General features: G+C 50.2%; 2 protein-coding genes across 4 annotated transcripts in view; one reads left to right on the top strand and one right to left on the bottom strand.

Annotated features, from left to right (window-relative positions):
* UIMC1 (ubiquitin interaction motif containing 1) overlaps nt 1-13,021 on the bottom strand; it is a 39,791-nt gene extending 26,770 nt beyond the window's left edge. The window contains exons 1-3 of one of the 3 annotated variants that reach the window (XM_027896397.1): nt 12,881-13,020; nt 8,485-8,642; nt 410-497 (exon numbers count right to left, since the gene is read on the bottom strand). In XM_027896397.1, coding sequence (XP_027752198.1) covers nt 410-497; nt 8,485-8,634 — 238 coding nt within the window. In that variant the 5' untranslated portion in view covers nt 8,635-8,642; nt 12,881-13,020. Of the gene's footprint in view, nt 1-409; nt 501-8,484; nt 8,643-12,880 lie in introns of all 3 variants that reach the window. The other 2 variants (XM_027896396.1, XM_027896398.1) reach the window with 2 other exon arrangements.
* Nucleotides 13,022-13,324: 303 nt separating this feature from the next.
* Nucleotides 13,325-21,170, top strand: ZNF346 (zinc finger protein 346). Its single transcript, XM_027896399.1, has 7 exons — nt 13,325-13,427; nt 13,601-13,704; nt 13,794-13,889; nt 15,704-15,854; nt 16,768-17,007; nt 19,490-19,583; nt 20,855-21,170. The coding sequence occupies exons 1-7, from the start codon at nt 13,367-13,369 to the stop codon at nt 20,958-20,960; spliced, it is 852 nt and encodes a 283-aa protein (XP_027752200.1). The 5' UTR covers nt 13,325-13,366; the 3' UTR covers nt 20,961-21,170.
* The last annotated feature ends 1,367 nt before the right edge of the window (nt 21,171-22,537 follow it).

Raw genomic sequence — 22,537 nt, forward strand, 5'->3', positions numbered from 1 at the left:
TTTCAGAGAACTGTCAGCGGTGACTCAGATCTTCCCTGAGTGGCAGCTGCCAGGTCAGAGCATCCTGATGCTTCAGGGACAGGCAGCAGCAGAGGGGTCTGAACGTAAAAGCATTTTGTGACTAACAGTACTTTTGGATCGGCTTCAGCCAGTTTTGAAACCTGGTGAGGTATCAACACCCTCCCACACTTATTTTGGAAGTGCACCAGTCCGTGCACACACTGCCCAGGGAAAAAACAAGTGACAGTGTGCCTATTCAGACAGGCAAAATTTACCCCTGAGAAGGGTCTTCTCTGAAAGCTCTGCATCCCCAGCCACATCACAGCCTTTCTGCAAGGGAAATAATCTCTAACACAAACAGCAGAAGCTGCTCAGCAACAATTTCCCCAGCCCCACAGTCGAAACCTACGTGCAATTTTTCTTTTAGCAGCAAACTTGGTTTGATCCAGCTGCTGTTTTGTTCTCTTCTTCTGCAATCCACTCTCTTCCTTTGACTCCTGCTGTAATAGAAAAAAACATGGTGAGTGCATGCAATATGTAAGAAATACTACCAGCCCCCTCCCCCCAACTACTCAGACACAAACACTGGTTCAAGAAAGCCTCTATTTGTGTGAAATTTGAATTTCAAACATAATTCAAACACATTCTGTAACTATTAAAAGCTGTGTGATAAGCATAATGAGCAAAAAGAGTTACAGACTGACATAAACAGAGAAGTAGGAGAGACAATAGACTTCATGCCAGTCACCACCATGCACTGCACCTGCTACCCACGATTTTAGAGAGAATTTGTCTGGCCTTGCTAAAACATTGATATTTGTAAGCACTCAAAACAGAACCTTTTTACAAGCGAGCATCAAACACCTGTAAGCCAGGAATGTTTCCTGCCATGCAGCTTCTAGTAACAATGCCAAGACAACTTCAGGTGATCAAAACTAGGATCCCTACCCATTTTTGGAGACCCATGCTAATGCACCTCGAGGGCAGGAGAGCCATATGTATTTCCTCCTCGTGCCAATCTCTCATTGTATTCACAGAACTACAGAATGGTTTGGGTTGAAAGGGACCTTAAATATCATCTCGTTCCAACTCCCTGCCATGGGCATGGACACCTTCCACTAGACCAGGTTGCTCAGAGCCCCATCCAACCAGGCCTTGAATACTTTCAGGGATGGGGTAGCCACAGCTTCTCTAGGCAGTATTGCCATTTTTGAAGCTTGAATACTTCGGGAATTTGGTGTCTCGGGCCTCCCTGGAACAATATCCCCACAAACAACCTACACGTGTGCTGCTTTAAGCACAGGGACTGCACCACGACTGGGCACGGGCATAAATGACACACATTTATGCAAGCTGCTGTCCTAACAGCTTAAGCGAGGCCGCACACATTAGTGAAGGCTGGCACTGGATCCTTTCCAATTTGTCTCTCTAAATCAGGTAGGATTAGAATCAAACCCACTGTTTCAGGCAGAGACCCAGTGTTTCAGGCCAGGAGGGGCTTTGCACCACTCCCTCTGCAGCTGCAGTGAGTTTTGCTTTCTGTGAGACACACGTTGGCCACACGTTTGTGCCTCATTCCACCTCCTGTGCCAGGACAGGGGTCCATGGGGGAGGGCATGTGGCTTGGGCTACTTTAACACAAACAGATACATCGATTATTTTCAAGTGTCATCAATTTCTTTTGTCCTTTGTCCACGTTTCTGAGCCTGTGAAGTCCTCTGGACTGCACCTCTGTGCTGAATTTTGTTCCAGACGTCTCCAGCTTTAGTGTTTTCTGTAGATTTTATTAATCTATGTACACCACTTGCTCCCTCTTACAGATCATTAATGAGGATGTTAAAACACACACAGACCTAATATTGATCCTCTTGGCCTCAGCCTTACATCTCCCCCAGATGAGCCTCCCTTCTCTTCATCACCAGCTCTTGCTGACAGTCTTTTAGCAGGATTTCAATGCAGGAATGTTACTATCTAGACCAAATTGAATTATTTATCTAACTAAGATTTTTGCAAGACACACTATTAAGTGGTTTCCTGAAATCCTACTACATTACAGCTTCTACATGCCCTCATACCTACACCACTCCTCACTTCACTGACTTAAGAATCACCTCACAACACAGCAGCAATCATACTTGGCAAGTTCACACACACTCATGCTTGTACCTAAGGGTTTTTCCTATGACTGATTCCTTCCCTATCCAGCCTGGTTTGGGTACCCCCTTTCTAAGATCTGCCACTGTGTCTTCAAAAAACTGCTTCACATCCAGAGTTTCTCTTGCAAGGAAATGGATGCTAAGCTCACGTTTAGGAGGTGAAATCCCCTCTTCCTGGGTCCTGGCATATTGCCCTTCTCCACAGTTTTCCATAAGCCAATGGGATGTCGTACTCCAAAGTGCCCACCTTGGTCTGCAGCAATAGCCCCCCACTGACATCACAAGCAGATCACACCTGAGGGAGTGGGGAACGGGCTGTGGGATTGCACCAGGATCACACTAGGATTATATGCTGGAGGAGGTTAAGCAACAGCTCTCCCACTCTCCCCCAAAGCCCTGTCTAACCGTGCTAAACCCACCCCAGCTTAAGACAGGGGCAATTTAATCCTAGCAGGCTCTGTAAATCCCCGGCTCTTCTCTCTAGGCATCAATCTTCCCCTCATCACTCTTGCACTTGCAGGAAGGTCAACCCTGACACTCTCATCTGCAGCTCTCTTCCAGGGCACGGATGTGATTTATGAGCACACCAAACTTTCCACGGCTGCAAGTGCCTGCTCTGTGCACTGAAACAAACAACACACACCACGGGACAAGACGGGGCCCAAACCCCTCCAGGGCTCTGGAGTGGAACGGTGCACCCGGCACTGGGCGTGGTGCCCGGATCCACCGCACAGCCAAGTACGTGCCTCGGTTCCCTGTGCTGGTCCTGAAGAATCTCGACATTTACAACAGTGGCGGGAGTAAAATTATTGCAGGACACGTGTTGTACGAGCCTCATACATTTGAGAAAGATGTTTAAATTGCTCGGCAGTGTTCTACCGAACAGCCACAGTACAGAGAACCGCTGAAGCAAATCCAATTAATCCTGATGGGCCAAAATATATACACACATCTCAATTCCAAGAATTCTTAAATCTTCTTTATTTTTAAACCCAGAAAATAAAACATACCTTTTAATTAGGATTTATGGCTGTTTGTACCTCTGCTGGGAGAGAGCCCTGCAGGCCCCAGAGTGCTCTGCATAAATGCAGGCATGGATGGTAGAAACCGAAGGGGCCAAAAAAATTCAGAGAAGACAACAGGGCTTGCTCTTCCTGACCCAACCTTTTAATGCTCATCTATCTACAAGGATAATAGGAACTCAGGGGGCCACTCAACCAACTGCCTTTCTAATAAGATCACTAGTCCAAAAATAATCTTAATCAATTAAAATATTCCCAAACTGCAGCAAATACTCTTAGTTACAAGGTCATCTCCAACACACAACTTCCAAGGGAAACTAATTATTATAGCAGAGGTGAGGTAGGAACTGCACACCTCTGTTCAGTGCCAGCCTGGAGAGAATCTCTCCTCCTTTGCTGTCCATTCAAGGCACAACAGCCAGAAGGAACCCAAATTCTTTTCCTGTGTGTCAGGCTCTGCATTTTAATTTATGATGCTCTCTTATGAGCAATTTCACTGCCAGCATTGTACACCAATCAAGAAATAGACAGGTTTTCAAAGTTCCTACACATTTAGTAGAAGGCAGCCACTATTCTTCTTCCTTATTTTTTTAACCTGCTTGGTTTCACCAGATAGCAGGAAATCAAACTCCCATTTTAAAAACGCTTTTTGCACATACTTAAGAGAACCTGACTCTGCCAGCAGAAACAGATACATCTCCAGTCACTCCTAAAAGCCCGTAAATGGAAGCCAGTAGCCAGCATCCCACATCCTGCTCCCTCAAATTCGCATCATAAACCACAGAAATCTGCTTCCACTGACTCAGGGAAGGAAAGGCTATAGCAGAATGTCTCCATCACTAATGGTGCAGACTGCAAAGTCGAAAGGTCTGGGTAATTTTACTGCTCAACAGCAGTTGGGACCATCTAACAACAGGGCACAGCCAAACACCACACGTCCTGCATGGGAAATACGCAGATGAAAACGAGACTAATTTATTTTTAAAAACCAATTAGATGTTGGAAATGCAATGTTTGGCTCTAGCCAAGGCTGCTGCTGAAATTAATATCACACCCTACTTTATTAGTCTCTGACTTCAGAATCTGTTTCAGCTTTGCTGTCTTTCAGCTCATTAAAACAAACCTGCTGGAATTGGAGACTTGAACAAGACACAACGGGGCTCATGCCAGACATGCAGTTCCTGACACACAGAGGGAAAAGGGCTTTCATTGGGCTGTGAGGAGCCTGAATTCAGATCAATCTGATTTTCGAGGAGCGATCGCAGCAGAGCCATGGAGCCTTCCCAAGAGCCAACTCACACAGCATTGTCCTCTGGGAACTGGAGGCACCAGGTCCCTCAGCACCAGCAGAGCCCATGGGGACAGCAGGGCACTGCAGGGATTACTCCCATGTGGCTCTGCTTCACTTGGATGGTCAGTGGTGTGAGCTGGTATCCTGGTTTTAGCTGGGATTGAGTTAATTTTATTCCTAGTAGCTGGTGCAGTGCTGTGGTTTGGATTTAGTGTGAGAACTGCATTGGTAACATGTTGATGGTTCTTTGGTGCCAAGCAGTGCTTCCTATAAATCAAGGACTCTTCGGTTTCCTGTGCTCTGACAGTGAGCAGGTGTGCAAGAAGCTGGGAGGAACTGGCCAAAGGGATATTCCATTCCATTGAACATCATGTCCAGCACATAAACTGGGGGAAATTGGCTGGGAGCCACTGATCACTGCTCAGGGACAGGCTGGGCATCAAGTCAGTGAGTGGTGAGCAATGGTACTGTGCATCACTTGTTTCTCTTGGGTTTTACTCATAGAATCACAGAATAGTTTGGGTTGGAAGGGACCTTAAAAATCATCTCTTTCCAAACCCCCTGTCATAGGCAGGGGGACACCTCCCACTAGACCAGGTTGCTCATTGCCTGGCCTTGAACTTTGCCAGGGATGGGGTATCTACAGCCTCTCTGGGCATCCTGATCCAGTGCAGTGCCTCACCACCCTCACAGCAAAGAATTTCTTCCGCATATATAACCTAAATTTCTCCTCTTTCAGTTTGAACCCATTCCTCCTTGTCCTATCACTACGTTTTCTCATAAAAAGCAGTTCCTCTCTCCCTCCTTTTCATTACAATAATTATTGATATTATCATTAGGATAATTAGTAGTATTACTGTATTTTATCTTGTTCCAATTATTAAGCTGTTCTTATCTCAACCCATGAGGTTTACTTTTTTTTCCAAATTGTCCTCCCCACCACAGGGCAGGGGGTGTGGAGTGAGAAAGCAGCCATGTGGTACTTAGTTGCCAGCTGGGATTCAAGCACAACAGGCAGGGACTGCCATCCCATCTTTTCCATAGTAAGATGTCCCTCAGGCCATGCCTGGTCCTGAGGTGAGTGGTCACTGCCACAGCTGATGGAGACAGGCCAGGGCAGTGGCCAGGTATTTCAGATGATGCCTAAACACACCTCCCTCTGTACCAGAGCCAAAATCTAAACCGGACAATTGACACACAGTGCTGATTTCCCTGACTGCAAGTATCTCCATATAGGAACACTTGGGCAAAGGGATGTTCCACACCAAAGGGAAGACAAGCCATGCAGAAATAGATGGCACCATCACCCTGGAGTCTTATCATATGTTCCCCGAGGGCTGGCAGAGCTGATGGATCTGGCAGAAAGAGCTTGTGAGACTTCATGCCAAATCTGAGTGCAGGCACGTACTCTCCAAGCTCACAAAGGATCTACCCAGGAAAAACAAACCCTTCCAAAAGTTCCCACAGCAGATCAGCAGCATTTTGGGATTAAAAACTGCAAATCAGTCTAACAGGTCAGCACAACCTTTGGGTTGTGCTCAGTGCTCACGCTTGGCCAGGCCTGATGCCAGGGAACAATCATTTTTCAGGCATGGTTTCAGAAACTCTTGGGGGGTCAGAGCCTTTCCCAACAGCCCAATTCAAGCAAGGGGCTCATGAGACAGACCAGGAATTGCTATGCTTGGAAAGAACACTGCTGGGGACTATTTGAAATATTTGTAAATGACCACCCATCTTCTGGCATGGGCAAGCAATTCCCTTCGGGGTTTAAACAGCCAGGGGAGACGGGAACCACTCTGCTCATTCGTCACGTCTGCGTTTTCTGAGACACAGTTTGCAAAGAAGGTCATCTCCTCCTCCTTCCACAGAGCCAGAGAGACTGTTCTTATTTTGTCCAACCCTTTCCAAAAAAAGAGAAGTCTTCCCTGAATCCAGGATTATATATAGCAGAGATCAGAGAGCTTCACGTCCAGAAAACTTCTTTCTGATGCAGCTCTGCAGATGCCACAGCATAGACATGAGCAAAGAAAGAGAACTTGGCAAAATAACATGGATGAGCTTGATAATCCAGCATGACTGAAAAATTCCTGGGAGAGGCAGTCTGCCAAAGATCATCAAAAGTGAGAAGTTGGAGTCTTTCCAGGTGCAGCTGCTACAAGATCTGCTGGTCTGGAAGCAGAACTAGGGACTTGTTCTATAGATACCTGCCAAGAGACTGCCAAGGAAGAAAGCCATCGAATCAATGATGCCCAAATTGTCCTTGTAGCTTTTGATTCATAAGGAACCATGTCCTAACAGATGCAAGATTAATTGAGAATGTATTGTTCTCTAAAATTGCTATTGATCTGAGCTTCCCACACCTCTTCTTGAACACACAACAAGGTCTTACCAGAGCAAGAACAACAGTTAGAAGGTTCAAAATTGAAATTCAGCTTGATGTACACAGAAGAGCTGAGACAGTTACAGAAGATAGACAGTTATTTTTTTGAGATCCCAAGTAAATCACAGTTTTGCGTTTGATTTTGCAGAAAACAACACGACAAGAGACTATGGCACTGGATCTGTAAGCTGATGACTCACAGAAAGAGACTGAACTGAATAAATCCACTCATTCAACTGACTGAACTGTTGTCACTTAAACAGAACCTAATTGGCTCTTTAACGGCCTCTCTGAGCATATCCTTTTCTGTAATATGACCGATTATGCCATCAGAATTTATTGTTTATAGACAAACTTACAGAACAGTGAGAGAGCCTAACCTTTTTATAGATGTGTTTTAAGAGACGTTTGTTTCCTCTTTTTCAGATACGTGCACATTGAGATGAATAATTGCAGACAATAACAGGTCCTGATCTTTTATGTACTGCAGCAGCTCTTATAGCTGCTGATTTCTTTTTTCCTTATAGGTTTCACAATAAAGGCCAGTGATGCAGCAGACATCTGAAGTTAACTTAGCATATTGCAGAGCTAAGGGTTTAACCCCACTGAACTATTACTGCCATATGTTCCATTTCTTTCAGGGAATTTCCCAATGGGAAAGAACTCAGACAATGTGAAGAAAAAACATCCAATATTGTTTGCCCTACAGCTCCTTACTGTTTATTTCTAGTGCTTTTCCCCTCCTCACATGATAATCGCCTTATTGGAGAGCAGCACACTGCAGATGGGGGAGCAAAAGGGACTTGATTTAAGATCTACAGCTACAGAGTGAACTGAAACGCTTTTGAAAATGGTGGAATTACAAAAAGCAGCTTAGGATCCCCAATCACTAGGAAGACAGAGCAAAGCCTTAAGAGTCACACATAAAACACTGATTCTAATAATTTCCTCTCGTGTACCTCGCTTGGTTGAGCACAGGTTCTCAGGGCTCTGGGTTTCCCCCGGGCAGGAGTTCGTGCGCTCATCCCAACGCCCGTGTAACCAACACAGACATTTCAATCTTCAGAGTAATGCTGATGTGTGTAAGCCGACGCTGGGGATCAGGGATCTGAGCCTTGATCCCTCAGCCAGGCACTCCCACACCACATTCACCTTTACACCCTACGGAGGTGGGTTACAAACTTGGATTCCTGTAATTCAGGATCAGTTTACTAGACACTGGCTGTCTCTGAGCTACTCACAAGCCTGTGTTCTGAATCATTTTCTTATCTATTTGCACATAATACAGAATCATGTTTCTAAGGTTTAGCCGGAAATCAATCAAATAAAAATTATGAAAAAAAGATTTGTAAAGGGATTGAGGAAAGGTTACTTTTAAATTACGTTTCAGATTCAGTTCTGAGAGGATTTGGTTATCAAATCCCAGATTCATAACTCACCCTCACGAAGCACACCATTCATTTCCTAGTCAAATAGGATTTGATTCACCTCATATGTAAGAAAAGGAACGGCACAAGACCCTTTGAGCAAAGCCCGACCCTGGCACGACAGCGAGGGCTGCGAGGGCTGCTCGGGCACTGTCCTGCAGCAGCAGGGCCCAGCACAGGCTCTGGGCACCCCAAACCCATCACTGACCTCTCCATCACTGTCGGATATAACAATAAATGCATCCACAAAACTGCGCTTCTTCTTGGCATTGGCTGTGTTCCTCTTCTCATCCTCCTCTTCCTCCCCATCCTGACCTCTAGACTCCAGGCTCTGTGTGGGCTTCTTCCTCCTCGGCATCCTTCACTCTGAAAGAGAGGGAAAGATTAAAAGCCATTTGTTTCCTTCTGATTTAGATTTCCCCCAACAGTCATCCTTTTTTTTTTTTTTTTTTTTCTATTTTTAGGCAAAAGACCCCAGGCACTAGAACCTTATTACAAAGCGTGGTGGATTTAGCGTTACTGGGAGCCACATGTACCAGTCACCACTCATCTAGTTAAGAACACTTTATTACAGCTGATTGCTAAAAAGGGGTTTCAGGGGAGCAGCAACACAGACTAAAGCCGCTCTGAATGCCTTGTTCCAAAGCAACGAGGCTTTCCTCTCAAAGCCCCAACAGCAAACTCCTCCACAGCATCACTTTGTAGTGGGTCTCCCACTCTCCAACACAACTTCCCCTCCTCAGTCCCACACCTTCACCAGAACAAAGCAGGCGGCGGCAGCAGATCAAGCTGACAGTTCCACACCAGACCAAGAAGCCACCACAGCACAGCCCTTTGTCAGCTTTAGTATTCAACAAAACCAGGGGGAAAGGCATTGTTCCTCCAAGGATGCTGGCCTGCCCTCAGCACCGCTCGGTGCACGGCTGCTCCAGCACTACAGACAGGGAAAACACAGGCACTGGCAGCAGGCAGGCTGGAAACAAGACAACAGGTTTATCTGGCAGCCTGTGTTTCTGAATGAGCAGCAGCCTCCGGAAGAACTCCGGGCAGACATGCCCAAACCATTCGCATTAACGAAGGCACTTAACAAGCAGCGAGGAACCTGCTGAGCATTATTAGTGCAAACCTGAGTGCTCTGTGCACACAGGTGCCCACACAGTGCAAGCTGGTACTTCAGCATCTCTTCTCTTGCCAGCCCATAGACTGCTGGAGAGGGATGCACAGCAAGTGTTAGCTGCTTGGATCCAAAAGGGCTTGGAGGAGAGGACTGGGAAGAGATCTCGGTGAAGGAGAGCAGCGGGAAGGCACACAGAGTTAAATCACCCTTTCCTGTCTGTGTTTGCTGTTTGCCAGATAGCTCAACAACAACATTTGTTGCTTCCTGAACTGTGATGTAAAAGAGCCTTACAAATCAAGCTGAGCATGACCAGCTCTGTTGAAGTTAGAATTAAACATGTGCAGAGAGTGGTTAAACAACAAGCCCCTCATTTCACACCAAAGAACAGCAGAGCTGGAAATGCAAGTCAAGTTGGCTGGTTCCCAGACCAGTGTCCTTCCACAGCATCACTCTGCTTTCCTTCAAGATCGCTGAAATAGCTCAAATGTGCTGCTTAGATCTAAAATAAGAGGAAGAGAAGATGCAACAGAGACCGTACATCACCCAGGATAGAGCCAAACCCTTCTCTGTAACACCACAAAATTGCAAACAGACGCTGTGTATAGAAACAGTAACGAGCAGGGAGTCCAAAATCCCCATCAGTGCCGAGAACTGCAGTGCACTGCTCCATCTACAGTCCAAGCAGCAAGGTGAGGAATAACATCTCTCCAGTCCTACTACTATCCACAGTCTTCACAGGCTCCCTTGTCTCCCTCCCTCTGCAAAGGCATGCACACACGCCCAGAGACAAAAGACCATTATCCTGGTGAGTCATGATTTGCACCGAAGGTTTGCTGAGCCCTCTGAAGGCAGAATATTGTACAAATGGCAAAGTGACTGCAAGGACCACTGCAGTCCCCCAGTGTTTGTCTGCTTGGGAATCATAGAATGGTTGGGGTTGGAAGGGATCTTAAAGATCATCCAGTTTCAAGCCCCCGCCATGGACAGAGATACATTCTACTAGACCAGGTTGCTCAGAGCTCCATCCAACCTGGCCTGGAACACTTCCAGGGTTGGGGCACAGCTTCTCTGGGTAACCTGTGCCAGGGCCTCACCACTGTCACAGAGAAGAATTTTTTCCTAATACCCAGTCTAACCCTGCTCTTTGTCAGTTTGAAGCCATTACAGAAAGAGAAACAGAAATAAGCACTGCTTTTGGAAAAGCTCTGGCTCCTGCAAAACAAAGCTGTTCAGCTCCAGCTGAGCTGAACTCGGGTCCTATTGGAATATCCTCATTGTACCTTCTCCATTTTTTTTATCTTTTGCTTCAAATGGTCTCTTTGCCCTCCCTGCCCAGGGAGATGAGCCAAGCCTCATACCCAGCTGCTGCATCTGTGGTGGTGGGGAACGCTGCCTTATCGTTGGAAAACCACTCACATGCGCTACAAGGAGCACGGAGAGGCCCAGGGAAGGTCACTGGTTTCAGAAAGGCAGCCTATAAACGTCCTTACCCTCATAACAAAAGAAATAGCAACAAGGAACTGCTGTGCTGCCTCTTTTTTTTTTTTTTTTTCCCCACATCCACACTGGTATCACCGTCTCTCCTCTGACTCTGCGATACATCTTCTGCTCAGTGCTCTGTGCTAAATAAGAGATCACTGAGAAATATCAACTGAAGTTATGATGAGTCACCTACCTTCAACATTTAAAGGAGAGAAAAGAGGAGATGTAAGAGATGTAACCACACAACTCCCACAACGCTTCTGAAAATGAAGGGACTTGTGGCAAAGAGAGTCTCTGGAAATGTAACTAAGGGAACAAGACAAGCAAGAGATCAGTCGTAGCTGTGCTAGTCTGAGGCTGTGAGTAGGAGAGCAGTAATAGCTTTTATTAGACGAGCTGGTGTAGCTGAGAGAAGAAAACATGCATCAGAGCACAGCCCTCCTCTTCGTGCAGGGAAGCTGAGCATATATTGCTTTTAGCACCCTTGGAAAGGACAGTTGTCACTACCTGAGGGGATGATACCTGCTTTCAGACCCAGCAAAAAAAAAAGGCCAAAGACTGAATTATCTAAAAGTACCTTTGCAGTTTGGTTACAGACTCATTTTGCAGTTATTCAGATTTTTTTTTCCAACTCTGAATTTAAGAGAATTTCTTTGTAAACGCTCTGACAGCAAAGGTGACCTCCTGACAAGGGACTCGCACATGCCACACTTCTCCAGTCACATTTTTAGGGATATCCTTGAAGATCCCCAACTTGTGATTATTTGTCATTTTCCCTCTCATCTATCATTTTGATGAATCAGAAAGCAATTACCGACAGAATAATTCTAAATCTTGACACTGCAGCTACAGACCTGCCAAGCTGTGACAGCTTGAAAAATGCTCGAAAAACGGAGCCAAAAAAAATGAATGACTCTCATCCCCGGATGAGTTCCCGAGCCGTTGGAGGCACAGGCTGTCGCTTTGTAAACAACTCCCCCCTGCCTCGGGAAACAGAGCCACGACGCTCCCCGTGCTCAGGCGGGTCAGCACCACACGCCTCCACGGAAATATCATCCCTGGACCCTCGCCTCGACCCGGCACGCAGGGCCCAGCTGATGCTCCGTGAGCAGGACACGAGGGCTGGCAGTGCCCCGGGGAGAGAGAAATTGTTTACAGGACTGATCCGTTTATAGAGCTGGCTCTTCGTGGAGGGGGCACCAGCAGTGCAGAAGCCACGCACGACCGAGTGCATCCGAGCTCTCGGGAGCTGCTCCCTGCTCCGGTGCCCTCGAGTCCCACGCGCAGCACCTCCCTTCTCCAAGGACAATCGAGGAAAACGTTCCCCCTCCATTCCGTGGGAGGAAAGTGACCCCTTCCCCAGAACACGCCCAGGGTCCTTCTGGTCCCTTCCCGGCCCGCTGCCTTCGGGCAGGGAGGGCTCTGTAGGGAAAGCGACAGGGATGGGGTCAGGGATACTCAGCAAGCTGCGGAGAATGATGGGGGTCCCAGGCGGGATGGGTGTGAGCTCTGGGAAGGGGACCAGCCACAGGTGAGCAAAGCGGAGGGAGGGGAGTGTGCAGGGGCTGCCCCGGGAGAAGGGAGCCAGGCCTGGCAGGGGGAACAGGACGGGCACGAGCACCCTGGCCTTAGGGGATGGGGCCAGGGCAAAGCTGTGGGTTTAGGGTCCCCTCCCCAGGGGACAGCCCAGGAGGATTTCCAGGGTATCTCCAGGTACTGCATCTCCAGGCAAGGAATAGGGGAACTGCCCTCGGGGGTGGGAGAGGGGGGGGTGTCCCTTCCCCAGGGGTCAGCGCTGGGGGTCGATCCCAGGCCACTCGGAGCGGAGGCCGGTGGTCACGCAGGGCGGGGTAAATAGGGGGGTCAGGCCCGGGGGCCACGGGTCGGGGAACGGCCCCGGGCGGGGGAAGGGGGGATCCCTCGCAGCCCCGGGAGCCCCGCGGCGGGTGGGCCCCGGGCGAGCGGCGGGGCAGCAGCAGGCCCCGCAGGGCCACAAGGTACTCACCGGGCCTAGGCCGCCTCGTTGCCCGCGGCCTCCCCGCCGGGTCTCCCCGCTCCGGCCCCGGTCGGCGGGTCCCGCACCCGCGCTCAAGTTGGCGGCGGAGGCCTCATTGCCCTCACCCAAGATGGCGGCCGCGGCTTCGCTGCGCCTCACGTGGCCCTCGCGGCGCTGAAGCGGGCGGCGCCATGTCCGTGGCGGGCGGTGGTCCCGGGGAGGGGGGGTAGGGGGGAAGGGAGAAAACAGGGGGTCCCGCCGTTTTCTCAGCCCAGGGGGCGCCGCTTGCTCCGGGGGGAAGGATGCCCTGCGTCACTTAAATACCCACACAAACTCCGACTGCTAACGTGCCGCGCCCTTTTACTCATGCCCACAACCAACATGTCCGCCGCCGCCTCCCCCCGACGGGCGCGGCGCTCTCGCGGGAGGCCGCCCCGCCGTTGCTAGGTGCGGAGGGGGCTCTCGCGAGAACAGCGTGAGGCGGCGGTGGCGGCCATGGCGGACGGGGACGGTAGCAACGGGGACGCTGCGGGGCCGCTGGTGGGCAAAGAGGCGGGTGAGGCGGCGGGACCGGGGGTGGCCGGGCCCCACGAGGTCCCCTGCAGCCCGGTCGGACCCCGCGAGGTGCGGGGCGGCCCTGTTCGGGCCGCCCCGCACCTCGCGGGGTCCCTACCGGGCCACTGACGCCCCCGTTCTGTGCCTCCCCCCCCCATCTCCCCCACCCCACAGTGGAGCGGCTGATCCGGGAGAACGGACACATCTTCACCGAGGCGCAGTGTAAGGTGTGCAGCGCCTTGCTCATCTCCGAGTCGCAGCGCCTAGCGCATTACCAGGTAAAGAAGGGGGAGCATCCGAGCCCTAGCCCGCCCGCCCCTCTCGGGCACGGCGAGGCACAGAGCGGGGCTTTCTCTGCTTTCCCCAGAGCAAGAAACACGCCAACAAGGTGAGGCGGTACCTGTCCATCCACGGTGGGGAGGAGGGCGCCCACGGGAAGAAGATGAAGCTGGAAGCGAAACAGGTGAGAGGGGGACTTGATTATTGTCTGTCGGTAAGGTCTGTTAATCAGTGACTGTAAAAGTGCGGATGATAAGTCATGAGAAGTGACTGAAGGAGCTGGGGGGGCTCAGCCTGGAGAAAAGGAGGCAGTTTAGGCTTTATTACTCTCTACAACTCTCTGGCAGGAGGTGGTAGCCAGGTTGGGGTCAGCCTCTTCCCCCGGGCAACCAGAAAAGAACAGGAGGAAAAGGTCTCAAGCTGTGCCAGGGGAGGTTCAGGTTGGACATCAAGAAGAATTTCTTCATGGAAGGGGTTGTCAGGCATTGGAAGGGGCTGCCCACGGAGGTGTTGGAGTCACTGTCCCTGGAGGTGTTTGAGGAATGACTGGATGTGACACTCAGTGTGCTGGTCTGGTTGACAAGGTGGGGATCAGTTACAGGTTGGACCTGATGATTTCAGAGACCTTTTCCAACCCTAATGATTCTGTGATTCTGTGAAGTGTCTGAGAGGAAGATAGGACCAGGTAGCATGAGAGGATGGACCAGGCTCTGCTCAGGGTTGTCCAGCAACAGGACAAAAAGCAACAGGCAGAAGCTGATGCACAGAAAGTTCTACCTGAATGTGAGGAAGAGCTTCATTCCTGTGCAGTGAGTGAGCACTGGAACAGATTGTCCAGAGAGGGTGTGGAGTCTTCCTCACAGTAGATATCCCAGAATGGTCTGGATGCAATCTGGTGCCACGTGCTCTGGGATGGCCTTGCTTGAATAGGAAGGTGGAACCAGATGACCCACTGTGGTCCCTTCCAACGTGACGCATCCTGTGAGTGCAGGACCCCTCAGGGCTGAATACGGCGCAGCAGGACCTGCTGGGCTAAAGGCTGTTTAGCAGTCTTGTAAGTGAATGAGGAAAGGACTATCAGAAAGGGCATTGTGAGAACTGAGGAGCTCAGTGGCAGGTGTTTCACCAGCCCTTGTCCCAGCTCTTGCTGCCCAACTCGAACAGCCTCTGTGAGTATTTCTTCCCCACTTAAACAAATGCATATTGCCTTTTTTTGATAGTCATGCTTGAAACAGCAGAGAAAAAATAGGAGCAACAGCTTGTGAGGAGTATTGTTGCATAACATCACACAGAGCACTTTAGGTTCACCATCCACAGGAATTCTCTTCCCAGAGCAATCCTTGTTCTACTTATGTAGGTTCCCTCTGCCAGTAGCTGAAGCCTGTTGGTCAGTAAAGGCCCTAAGTTCCGTTCAGCCATCTGTCTGCCCCGTGACTCCCTTGGGGAAGAGATTCTACTTTTGTGATTGCTGCAGCTCTAATCCCTGACTCTGGGGTTTGCAGGGAGGTGGGGGATGACGGCGGATGCCTTCGCACACAGTGTCAGCCTGAGAACTGCCTGGTGCTCCCTGCGCCACTGGAGTCCTGTTGCAGATGACCCGGCTGATAGTGATGTTTGTGCTGCTCAGTTCACACCTCGCAGGGGATGAGGCTGCCTGGTCCAGTTTTGGCAGCCACACACTTAACCACAAGCAGGCCAGGGTGGCCCCTCTGCCTGGAGTGTTTGCCAGCAGGTTTAAAAACGGTAATCTGGTGCAAGAACACTCAGCAGTGAGAGAGAGGACGATGCTGGGTCATGGAAGTCCTGCTCAGTCACACTTCTTAGCACCCAAATGTCTCTGGCTACCTTTTCTTAGACTCTGAAGTTGTAGCGTTTCTTCTCACAAGCTTTTCTCAGACTCCCAAACCGTAGTGTTTCTCCTCATAACCAGGAGGCTGGACGGGGTGACCTGCAGAGGTCCCTCCTGGCCTCAGCCGCTCTGCGGTTCTCTGTGCACAGGACAGCAAGCAGGAAGGCAGCAATGGGGAGGACAGGAACAAGTGTTGTCCCATCTGCAACATGACCTTCTCCTCTCCAGCCGTGGCAACGTCTCACTACTTGGGCAAGACTCATGCCAAGAACATGAAGCAGCAGGCCCCCAAAGCGGAAGGTATGAGTGTCTGCAGCGCCTTTGCATTGTCTCGAGGGGCTGTTGAGGGTTTGTTGCACCCCAAGTGTGAGCTTTTGTGAGGGTTTATGTGCACTTTGCTATGAAATAGAGGAAGTCAGCAGCACATGTCCACAGACCTGGCTCTGACAGCCTGCTCGGCGGGCAAAAAAGTTGTGTGGATTTTTTGTTTGCTTTGTTTGGGAGAAATGCAGCTGGATGTTTTAGTTCTGTGGAGCCTTTGCTTTTGGGTAAGACAGGAACCTGCAGGAAGGGGTGGATGTGCACTGAGCAGTCTGGTGCGTGCTTTTGCTTTTGGCATGAGAAGAGCTCTCTGATCCCTAGAAGGTTTGTTGCTCTGGTCTTTGGCACTGCATAGTGAGAGGCTGCAGGTTTCTCCCTCACACGGGAAGCCAGTTCCCTGTGTGGATTCACTGTGTCAGACATAGTCCTGTTCATGCTGTTTCTCAGGCAAGGCTCCTCGTGAACTCAGTTCACAATCAACTCCTGCAGCTGCACGGTGCTTCCAGAAACCCACTGCCTTTGCTGTTTTTAGGGGTTTGTGCCCATGTTCTGGCTGGGGAAGGGTAACAGCAGGTGGAAGCTCATTCATACCCAGTGCTTCTTGAATTCAGTCATGCTTATGTTAAGGAGGAATGTGCAAATCTGTTGGATTTTTTTTAAACCCTGAAAGTTTTCCTGGCCTATTCTGACCTATCTTACCACATTTCTAAATTCTGCGGCGTTACGGGAAGAGGTAGGAGCATGGTGAATTTATCAAGGTGTCTTACGTTGTCTAGGTTTGGGGTTTAGGTATAACAGGTTATGAGTTTCAGTGTGAGTTTAGGGGAAATGAAGTGACTGGTTTGTACCTGTAAGTTCTGTTACTGACCAAGAGTTTGGATCCACCCGACAGAAGCGGTGCCTCCCCAGAAACATCCTGCTGCTCTCCCCACCTCTACTGCATCTTCTAACGAAGAGAACAAGGACATTACTGACCCAGACAAGTTCTGTAGCCTCTGCCATGCCACTTTCAACAACCCCCTTATGGCAAAACAGCACTATGTAGGCAAGAAGCACAGAAAGCAAGAGACCAAACACAAGCTGATGGCGCACTATGGTCGAACCCCTGACGCACCTGCATCGTCCTTCATGGGTGAGTTCTCAGCAGGGAGGCTGATAACCAGATGGAGAGCAGGGTGGGAGAGCAACAGAATGTCTGACAGGCCTTTGGACAAGAGAGCCTGTGTGGAGGGAGCAGGGGAGAAATGCTCATGATGAAGAACTTGATTATACACCATAAGATTGATTTGGTTGTACCCCGCAGCAGCAGATGTTTTAGGCTGTTGCTACTCATGACAAGCTTTGGGTTGTGTTTTGTGATGTTGTTTAATCGGGGACATGTCCTTTTTATTCTCTGTGTGGATAATCCAGGGATTTTGGCCAGTACTGTTTCTAGTTAGGTGATTGCATCCAAAATGGAAAGATAAAAGTGGCATTTGATGCTTAAAAATCGTCTTTGGGGGGGGACTAACCAAAGATGGAAGGAATAGGTTTAACTGCACCTGCTGCTTCAAAGCACATGAAAGCCAGAGAGATTTCTCCCTGAATGCTTTTCTGCCTCTGTGTGGGCACTTCCATCTGATGAACTAATGCAACTCTCTCTGGAGCAAGCAGGAATGTGGAAAAAAAAACCCCAGAGCTATTAAGGAGGAACTTCAGGCAGACAGTTAAAACTCTTTTGGTTTATGATCTGCTGCTTATGCACACTTGTACGTGATGAAAGCCCTCGAAGTCCAGTGAAAGCATTAGGAAAACTCCCTTGTTCCTCGCAGCAGCCTTCTGTTGGACCAGGAAGTCTTAGTGCCTGCTGGATGCTCAAGGTAAATAAGAAGCAGACAAATCATCTTAAAATCTTCATCAAGGGCTTCTTTCTCTGTCGTAAAAACCCACACAAGCAGAAGATTAATTATTCTAATTCTTTGCAGGCCACCTTTAGATACCGGTAGCACTTATGACAAATGAGGCTCAATTAGCCAAGTAATGTTCTCCCGCATTGCGTGGCCGTGTGGGAGATGGAGAAGGTGCTCAGTATCTCGTGTTACCCATCTGCTCTGCACCTAATTAGTGGGGTCTGATGAATGGTTCCACTTGAGTGTGACTCAGGTGCTGACAGCAGCAGGAGCCTCGGCACGGGCAGGCTGGGTAGGTGGGCAGTGCCCTTGCCCATGTGATTGATGTGTCCCAGGAAGTGCCGGCAGAACTGGAGTACATACAGACACATCTCCAGGGCGCTTCAGCTGTTCTGGAGAGTTTCAGAGCCTGGGCTGTAATTGGGGGCTGATGGGCTGGGCTGGGCTGCAGTCAGGAATGTTTTCTCCAACTCTCTTTGCCCATCTCTGTGTGCCAGCAGCCACACCTGTCCCTAAACTCTCTGCTGGGACCTGGCTGGCAGCAGGTAAAGATGTGTTCTTTGCAGTGCAACGCTGAGGTGTTTGCTTAAAGTCCTCTGGGAACCAGAGGTTTGGGGTACAGGAGTGCAGTTTAGACAACTTCATGCACACACCTGTTGGCTGGATTTGGCAACAGAGAGATCTTGACCTTGGTGGTGCAGGGAAGCAGACCTGAGGCTTTATTGGCTCCTCTGGCCTTTCCTGCCCAGATCCAGATCCAGACTGGAGTCTGGAATCTCTGAGGTGCAGCAGCGACATGGGGAAGTGTCTGTTGCATCCTGTGTTGTGCTTCCCACTCAGTGATTTGCTGCTCTGCACCCCTGGGATCCATGTCCTCTTTCACCTTAATGAAAAGTTTTCCCTGTGGGACTCCCGGGCAGAGCCCTTCCCCATTGAGCCAAAATTCAGGAACGCTTAATGTCTTGGGGACAACTGCCAGAATTTTTCCCTGATAGAGACTTCTGTGCTGCCATGCTTGCCTGTTTAGTATCCGTGACCTCCTGAACTTCCAGTCCAGCTGGAGTTGTCATGTTACACAAAACCATTGATCCTGTCTAGTACAACTATTGTTGGAAACTTTTTTTTTCCTGGCAGTTAACTGATCCGCTGACTGTAACCAAACTGCTTGAGGACAGAGCTTAATATCCTCAGCTGGCACCTCAGCAAGGCTTAGCAGAATGCTGCATTGTGGAGCTGGACATTGGATGTAATCTCCTCTGGCTGTTTTTTTTTTTTTATTATTGAAATACTGTGAGCTTACAAGTTCAGTATGTCCCTCGTTCTCTGTTATGAGATTTCCAGATCAGGAGAAGTGAGAATGTGGGGAAAAAAATGGAGTTGCAAAGGCAATATAGCATTAGGGTTGGGGTCCTAATGCTGAGACTTTTACTGTGTCTGATACTGTGAACTATTCACAGGGAATGTGTCTTTGTTGTTAACGATGAACAAACTCATGTTCTCTTCAGGAAAGTTTTTTTTGTCTTAGTGATTCCCTCACAGTGACTGGCTGATATGCGGTGGGGTAGTGGGATTGTGTGACCCCCCTGCCTGGTCAGGCTGTTGACTTGTTAAATTTGGCTTTGTGTAGGGTTGTTCAACACGTGAGGTGATTGATTATCCTGCTTGTTTCTAAGTCAGGCACGGGGTTTGGCTGGCTGCGTGTGCTAACATTGCTGTCTGTTTCAGCCGGGAAGGGCTACCCCTGCAGCACATGTAACATAGTGCTGAACTCCATAGAGCAGTACCAAGCTCACATCAGTGGCTTCAAACACAAGAATCAGTAAGTACCAGTCTTGTCTAAGTGTGTTTCCAGCCTCGCTGTTCAAATCAATGGCCTAAATATAACCTAAAATGTGGTTTTGAACGCGAATCTCCAGCTGACTTCCAAGCAGAACAGCAGGGTCTGTGCAGGCGCTCTCTGCGTGTCCTGACGCTGCTCCAGCAGCTCCCTCTGCAGACAGCTTGGCTGTGCTGCTTCCAGTTTCTTTTGGTTCCTGATAGTTCATCTCAGCACAGACATTTGCAGTGAGCCTAACACCCATTAAGCATGGTTTCTCTTAACAACTGAGGTTTTAATTTAATTAAGAACTGGCTCAGTGGAGATCTGCTTGCCATTCTAATCTCCCTTGGGGTTGCTTGTTGTAAAATTTGGCATAGAGTCAGCATGCTCCAGAAACCTGGACTGTGTTCCTGAATTCAGTCTCACGGCTGGCAAGTTAAATAATGGCATCCCCTGCATATACTATTAATTGAAAAACATCAGGTTGCCAGGTGATTATTACCAAAAATACTTATTCTGGACACTGTCAAAGTTCAGATCTCTAATTTAAGAGCCTTTGCTAAAAGAGGCTCAATAATGAACCTGGGTTGCTTAGAAAGCTTCTTAGAAGGAAGAGGTATTAGGAAACCCTACCTCAAGGGAGGACAGGCTCATAGCCAAATTTCCCAAGTGGCTCAGGAAGAAAACTGGGATCTCTTGTTGCTTGTCTATGAAATAACAGCCCCATGGTCTGTCGGCTCTCTGGAGTACTTGATTGGAAGACTTGTGCTCCACCCTTCATCCCAGAAAAGTTTCAGCTCTCCAACAGCACAGCTGAATCAGCGAATAGGAAGTATCCCATTCTAGAGAGCTAACACTGAGGATGTTCCCAACACACGCACGTGAATATTCCCTTTAAGGGCACCGATGTTGTCTTAGCTGTTGCAGCCACTTTTCAGAAAGCTGCTCTGGATTCAGCCATGCAGTCCTGTTCCAGCTCCTGCAGCCTGCAGAGAGGCAGGGTGCTCGCTTTGTAATGGGAGCTCTTTAGCATCCTTGAGCTGTGCTGCGGCTGATTCTGCCATGCTAAAGGTGTCTGTTTACACACAGGCACGGAGGGCAAGGATGCACTTGGAAGGTTTTCTGGCACGTTATTGCCTTGGCTGCAGTGGGCTGTTGCTCCACTGACAGCCATGCCTGCTGAGCAGTGATTGCAGCTGGCACATTTCAGGGCATTTGTGACATTGTCTCTTTTTTTTCCTGTGTTTTCTCTTGCTCCCTTCGATGTGCAGGATGCCAGGAGCAGTGCCAGTTGTCGGACCGTTCCCACCGCAGCAGTATGTCCGGGAAGAGTCAACTGCCCCAGGAGGCTACAGTTACTTCAGCCAAGACTTCTAGAGCAAGTTGCAGCACTGTTCTTAGAGTTGCTGGTGGCCCCAGAACGCACATCCTTTGCCAGTCCACAACGGTTTCATTATCCCTCTGGATAAGCAAAACCCTACCCTCCTCGTTGCACTCGTTGAGCAGAACGAGGACTGAATCTGTCAGGAAAAGGATCCAGCTGGAAGAGACTTGCTAGACAGCAAATACTTCACTCCCTTTAGAGTAGTTTTCATTGTGTAATTGCTTCCTGTGAAGGTGGGTGCGGTGTGAGAGGAAGTGTGTTATCTGGTGTAAAGGAGGGTTTGGCAACAGGCTCGTAGTGGCCACCTCCTCCCTGTCCCCACTCTGGAGGGCTGCCCATCCTACTGCTGGGCTGCTCTCAGAGGGACACCAGCCACCTGCAGGCACGCCCAGGTGTGACAAGAGGGGAGCTAGAGCCAGGCTGTGGGGCCAGAGTCACCCCCATGCCCGAGGAGGCTGAGGACAGAGAGTGGCCCCTATTCCCAGGTGTGCCCTGATGCTGGCATGCTGCCAGCCCAGCTCTGCTCCTCCCTGCCCTGGGCTAGGGCTCTGGCTGCCTCCCTGGGCTGAGCCCCAGCGCTTCCCAGGCTGGCAGACACGGGGCAGAGCACGGAGCCGCCCGCCAGCCGCGTCCCCTGCGGAAGCGCCACAGTCCCCTGCCCTCACCACAGCAGCTCCATGGGGCCAGCTGCTGCCCCAGAACTGCAGGGCTGGGCCCCGGGGCTCCCCCTCAGCTGTGGGGAGCGCAGCCCCAGCCGCAGCCCCAACCGCTGCCATCCCTCGTGGCCTCGCTGTCTCCAGCAAGTAAATCAAGTGCAGATGTGGAGTCAGGGCTGGACGCCTGCTTGCGATTAGGGGCTGGGAGCATCGTGGTGGCCCCGTTCGTACCTCACGGCCCCCTGCCATGGCTGCAGCTCTCCTGGGGCGAGCCCCCAGTGCTGTACAGGGAACAGGGCTGGCAGGCAAAGCTCCTGCTTGCTTGACCCACGGGTGGGCACCATGGTTCCCAGCCCAGCACATGTGCCATGTTCCCAAGGGGAGCAGCACCCATCCTGGCCCCATGCACTCTGTTCCCTGTGCCACCTGTGGTACCAGCGTTCCCCAAACAGCCAGGATGGGAAGGGGCAACAGGACTGTAGCAGGGATGAGACATGGCACTGCCTGCTCTGCTACCAGGCCACCCCCACCCCACATTTTCCTCACTCAGCCCTCGCTGCCCCAGTCTGTGGGTGCTCCTGTGCCATGCTGTGGCCAAAGCCCAGGACCCCAGTGTCCCTGTCTTGCAGCCCCTGTGCTGGGCCCCACATTCTTGGCTCCCCAGAGGGAGCAGCAGGTTCATGTTTGCCAAGTTCTGCCTGGTTAAACCTTAACCAAGCTGGGTTGCTCCATGAGTCCCTCCCAGCTAGAGATAAGGATGGGCAGGCAAGACTAGGGCCTGGTGGGAAGCACTGCCCTGAGCCTGGCTGCTCACCTCCAGCACAGGACCCAGCCCCTGCAGAGCACCCTACCCACCCTGGAGTTGCTACCCCTCTGCCTTGGTCCCTGCCTGCTTGCCTTGGTGGGTCCCCACA

The sequence above is a fragment of the Empidonax traillii genome, unplaced genomic scaffold (genome assembly GCF_003031625.1).
Source record: "Empidonax traillii isolate 1590-97213 ecotype Southwest subspecies unplaced genomic scaffold, ASM303162v1 scaffold495:size1017845, whole genome shotgun sequence".
In the NCBI taxonomy this organism is placed as follows: Eukaryota; Metazoa; Chordata; class Aves; order Passeriformes; family Tyrannidae; genus Empidonax; species Empidonax traillii.